Source organism: Sardina pilchardus, chromosome 12, assembly GCF_963854185.1.
Source record: "Sardina pilchardus chromosome 12, fSarPil1.1, whole genome shotgun sequence".
NCBI classification, from domain to species: domain Eukaryota; kingdom Metazoa; phylum Chordata; class Actinopteri; order Clupeiformes; family Clupeidae; genus Sardina; species Sardina pilchardus.
This window is the reverse complement of record NC_085005.1, coordinates 34,423,003-34,428,002: the sequence shown is the minus strand read 5'-3', so window position 1 is coordinate 34,428,002 and position 5,000 is coordinate 34,423,003. Positions and strand designations below refer to the sequence as shown.

General features: G+C 47.6%; 1 protein-coding gene across 1 annotated transcript in view; it reads left to right on the top strand.

The window, feature by feature from the left end:
- syne1a (spectrin repeat containing, nuclear envelope 1a) overlaps positions 1-5,000 on the top strand; it is a 188,354-nt gene that overhangs the window by 17,856 nt on the left and 165,498 nt on the right. Inside the window, exons 11-13 of the mRNA XM_062550345.1 lie at positions 1,261-1,578; positions 1,827-1,982; positions 3,621-3,791. Coding sequence (XP_062406329.1) covers positions 1,261-1,578; positions 1,827-1,982; positions 3,621-3,791 — 645 coding nt within the window. The remainder of the gene's footprint in view (positions 1-1,260; positions 1,579-1,826; positions 1,983-3,620; positions 3,792-5,000) is intronic.

The following is a 5,000-nucleotide window of genomic DNA, read 5'->3' as shown; positions in this document are numbered from 1 at the left end:
TTACTTGGTAGTGAGTAGAGGTTCCCTAAAGCCAAACCGAAGTATCCCCACGTCTTTATGTGGTCGGATAGAGAGTCCAGAATGAATTTAATCGAGTCAGTACCTTCCGGAAATGTCGCGGTGGCAGCTGCGCAACGCTTCAACAACACTTTACTAACATTTCCGGAAAGGTACTGACTCGATTAAATTCATTCTGGACTCTCTATCCGACCACATAAAGACGTGAGGATACTTCGGTTTGGCTTTAGGGGCCCTCTACTCACTACCACGTAAGTGTAGCGTTGTTTGGAACAGTAGAAGAGGTATAAAAATAGCGTTTTGTAGTGGCGAAAGGACCTGCCCCGGTCACTTACAGGCTAACGAGTTTTGGCTAAAAACGGTGAACTTAACTTTCTCAAAATACATCCGAATGACATGATTTTGGTGTCAACTCAACGTATGTACTCCCAATAGTCCGAAAAATTGATCTAAAGTGAATTTCACTCCGGATTATCCCTTTAAGCTTTACCCTTTAAAGGAACACTTCACCGTTTTTTCATATTAAACTATGCTATTCCCTTAATTAAGACGAGTTGATACATACCTCTCCTTACCTAACCTTTAACCTTTAACCTTCACCCTGTCCATTAACCTTTACCCTGTCCATTAACCTTTAACCTTTACCCTGTCCATTACCCTTTAACCTTCACCCTGTCCATTAACCTTTACCCTTAACCCTGTCCATTAACCTTTACCCTTTAACCTTTACCCTGTTCATTAACCTTTACCCTTTAACCTTTACCCTGTCCATTAGCCTTTACCCTTTAACCTTCACCCTGTTCATTAGCCTTTACCCTTTTCCCTGTCCATTAACCTTTACCCTTTACCCTTTACCCTGTCCATTAACCTTTACCCTTTAACCTTCACCCTGTCCATTAACCTTTAGTATCTACCCTGTCCATTACCCTTTACCCTTTAACCTCTACCCTGTCCATTACCCTTTACCCTCTACCTTTACACCGTCCATAAACCCAACATCTTTAACCTTTGACCCCTTGCCCTCTCTCTTTAACCTTTAACCCCTAGCCCTCTCTCTTCACCCTTTAACCTTTAACCCCTAGCCCTCTCTCTTCACCATTTAACCTTTAACCCCTAGCCCTCTCTCTTTAACCTTTTACCCCTAGCCCTCTCTCTTCACCATTTAACCTTTAACCCCTAGCCCTCTCTCCTCACTCTGTTCCTACACTTTAACCTTTGACCCCCGACCCCTCTCTGGCGCAGGAGCTGCGGTGTCGGTCCTCTGAGGGCCCGGTGCTGCTGGGTGCGGTGCGGTCCAGTCGTGAGGGGGTGCTGGTGTGGGGGGTCCCCCAGATCGAGAGCCGTGCGCTGGAGGCGGCGTGTGGGGAGTGGGAGGGGTACCAGGCACGGCTGGGGGGGGCACGGGGGCAGCTGGAGGGGGCGGTTGCCCGGTTACGCGCGCTGGAGCTCCGCTTCCGCAGCCTGGAGGAGTGGCTGGACGAGATGGACGCCACGGCAACCGTACGACACCACCGCCGCTCGGACCGCCACACCAAGGAACGACATCAGCAGCAGCTCCAGGTGTGTGTGTGTGTGTGTGTGTGTGTGTGTGCATTTGCAGCAGCTCTAGGTGTGTGTGTGTGTGTGTGTGTGTGTGTGTGTGTGGCTTCTCAAAACCCCCGGACCCCCGTAAGAAGGGAAAAAAAAAAAAAAAGTCGGGCTACAGCCCCAGATCTATGGTACACCTAGTGACGCCCCTGCTGTGTGCATCCATGTATTGTGTATTCATATGTGTGTGTGTGTGTGTGTGTGTGTGTGTGTGTGTGCAGCGCTGCCAGGCGGAGGCTCTGCGGTACCAGAGTGAGGTGGACGGGCTCAGTGTTCTGGTCCAGGAGGTTCTGGAGGAGAACCACCTCAGCACTCAGCTCAACAGCAGAACCACACAGCTCTGCACACGCTACCACACACTACAGCTGAAGCTCATGGTGAGTGTGTGTGTGTGTGTGTGTGTGTGTAAGTGTGTGTGTGTGTGTGTGTGTGTGTGTGTAAGTGTGTGTGTGTAAGTGTGGAACTCACAGCTGAAACTCATGGTGTGTGTGTGTGTGTGTGTGTGTGTAAGTGTGTGTGTGTGTGTGTGTGTGTGTGTGTGTGTAAGTGTGTGTGTGTGTGTGTGTCACACACTACAGCTGAAACTCATGGTGAGTGTGTGTGTGTGTGTGTAAGTGTGTGTGTGTGTGTGTGTCACACACTACAGCTGAAACTCATGGTGAGTGTGTGTGTGTGTGTGTGTCTGGGTGTGTAAGTGTGTGTGTGTGTGTGTGTGTGTGTCACACACTACAGCTGAAACTCATGGTGAGTGTGTGTGTGTGTGTGTGTGTGTGTGTGTGTGTGTGTGTGTGTGTGTGTGTGTGTGTGTGTGTGTGTGTGTGTGTAAGTGTGTGTGTGTAAGTGTGGAACTCACAGCTGAAACTCATGGTGTGTGTGTGTGTGTGTGTGTGTATGTGTGTGTGTAAGTGTGTGTGTGTGTGTGTGTGTGTGTGTGTAAGTGTGTGTGTGTGTGTGTGTGTGTGTCACACACTACAGCTGAAACTCATGGTGAGTGTGTGTGTGTGTCTGTGTGTGTGTGTGTGTGTGTGTGTAAGTGTGTGTGTGTGTGTCACACACTACAGCTGAAACTCATGGTGAGTGTGTGTGTGTGTGTGTGTGTCTGGGTGTGTAAGTGTGTGTGTGTGTGTGTGTGTGTCACACACTACAGCTGAAACTCATGGTGAGTGTGTGTGTGTGTGTGTGTGTGTGTGTGTGTGTGTGTGTCTGTGTGTGTAAGTGTGTGTGTGTGTGTGTGTGTCACACAGTACAGCTGAAACTCATGGTGAGTGTGTGTGTGTGTGTGTGTGTGTGTGTGTGTGTGTGTGTGTGTGTGTCACACACTACAGCTGAAACTCATGGTGTGTGTGTGTGTGTGTGTGTGGCTACTCAAGGCTGACATTAGACACAACTGTGTGTTGGGGGTGTGTGTGTGTGTGTGTCTGTAGTTTCCAGACGCTGCACTTTGACCTGTATTGTGTGTGTTCATCTTCAGTCTTATTTAAGCCAAACGGAAAATATCAGGAAATGTAGCCGGAAGTGGTACTGTAACTGAGGAATAGTTTGTGAGAAGGTATGTGTGTGTAACTGTGTGTGTGTGTGTGTGTGTGTATGTGTGTGTGTGTGTGTGTGTGTGTGTGTGTGTGTACATCTGAGGTCATCCGTGTGTGTATGGTGAGTGTGTGTGTACATCTGATCTCATCTGTGTGTGTGTGTGTGTGTGTGTGTGTACATCTGAGGTCATCCGTGTGTGTATGGTGTGTGTGTGTGTGTGTGTGTGTGTGTGTGTGTGTGTTTTTGTGTACATCTGAGCTCATCTGTGTGTGTGTGTGTGTGTGTGTGTGTGTGTGTGTGTGTGTACATCTGAGCTCATCTGTGTGTGTGTGTGTGTGTGTGTGTGTGTGTGTGTGTGTGTGTGTGTGTGTGTGTGTGTGTGTGTGTGTGTGTGTGTGTGTGTGTGTATGGTGTGTGTGTGTGTGTGTGTGTGTGTGTGTGTGTGTGTGTGTGTGTGTGTGTGTGTGTGTGTGTGTGTATCACAGGAGACGATCAAGCAGCTGCAGGAGGAGATCTGCTGCATAGACGACGCCCACTGTACAGCAGCAGCCTTCTCTGATTGGCTGGCCACTGCCCAGAGGGACTTTGGTGCAATTACATCAACCAATGAGGGTCATGATATTGTTGCTATGGAGAATAGGCTAAAAACACTGGAGGTAGGAGTCTCCACTGACTAGCACACACACACACACACACACACACACACACACACACACACACACACACACACACACACACACACACACACACACACACACACACACACACACAAACACACACACATCCTTACCTCATGCGTCTCCACTGACTACACACATTAGTTAATAATACACACATTTTATTAAATTGTGAGCATGTTTTATGAAATGGTGCACTCATTTCCCTTAATTGTGTTGTCATTTTTCATTTTGTTAAATTAATGCACAATTTAATACTAGTTACTACTAATAACTTGAACTTACATTGGAATCATTAAAGGAACACTTCACCGTTTTTTCATATTAAACTACTGTATGTTATTCCCTTAATTAAGACGAGTTGATACAAACCTCTCACGTTTCAATGCCTGCACTCACTGGCTCTGGCGCTCAGCGCAACTTTGATAGCACTTAGCGAGCCCAATGCATTCATTAGGATCCAAACAGAGACGAAGTTAGAAGCGACCAAACACCTCCATGTTTTCCCTAAAATACACATGTAGTCACACGACCAAGTATGGTGAGACAAAATAAAACATGGTGCTAGCATCACCTTTAAAAGTGACTACGATTTCTGGTCATTTTCCTCCTCTGTGCTCCTCCTGTTTACTCCTCTCTGTATTCCTCCTGTTTACTCCTCCTGTTTACTCCTCCTGTTTTCTCCTCCTGTTTACTCCTCTTGTTTATTCCTCCTGTTTACTCCTCCTCCTGTTTACTCCTCCTGTTTATTCCTCCTGTTTCCTCCTCCTGTTTACTCCTCTTCCTGTTTCCTCCTCCTCCTGTTTACTCCTCCTGTTTACTCCTCCTCCTGTTTACTCCTCTGTGCTCCTCCTGTTTACTCCTCCTCCTGTTTACTCCTCCTGTTTACTCCTCCTGTTTACTCCTCTTCCTGTTTCCTCCTCCTCCTGTTTACTCCTCCTGTTTACTCCTCCTGTTTACCCCTCCACCTGTTTACTCCTCCTCCTGTTTACTCCTCCTGTTTACTCCTCCTCCTGTTTACTCCTCCTCCTGTTTACTCCTCCTGTTTACTCCTCCTGTTTATTCCTCCTGTTTACTCCTCCTGTTTACTCCTCCTCCTGTTTACTCGTCCTGTTTACTCCTCCTCCTGTTTACTCCTCCTGTTTACCCCTCCTCCTCCTGTTTACTCCTCCTGTTTACTCCTCGTCC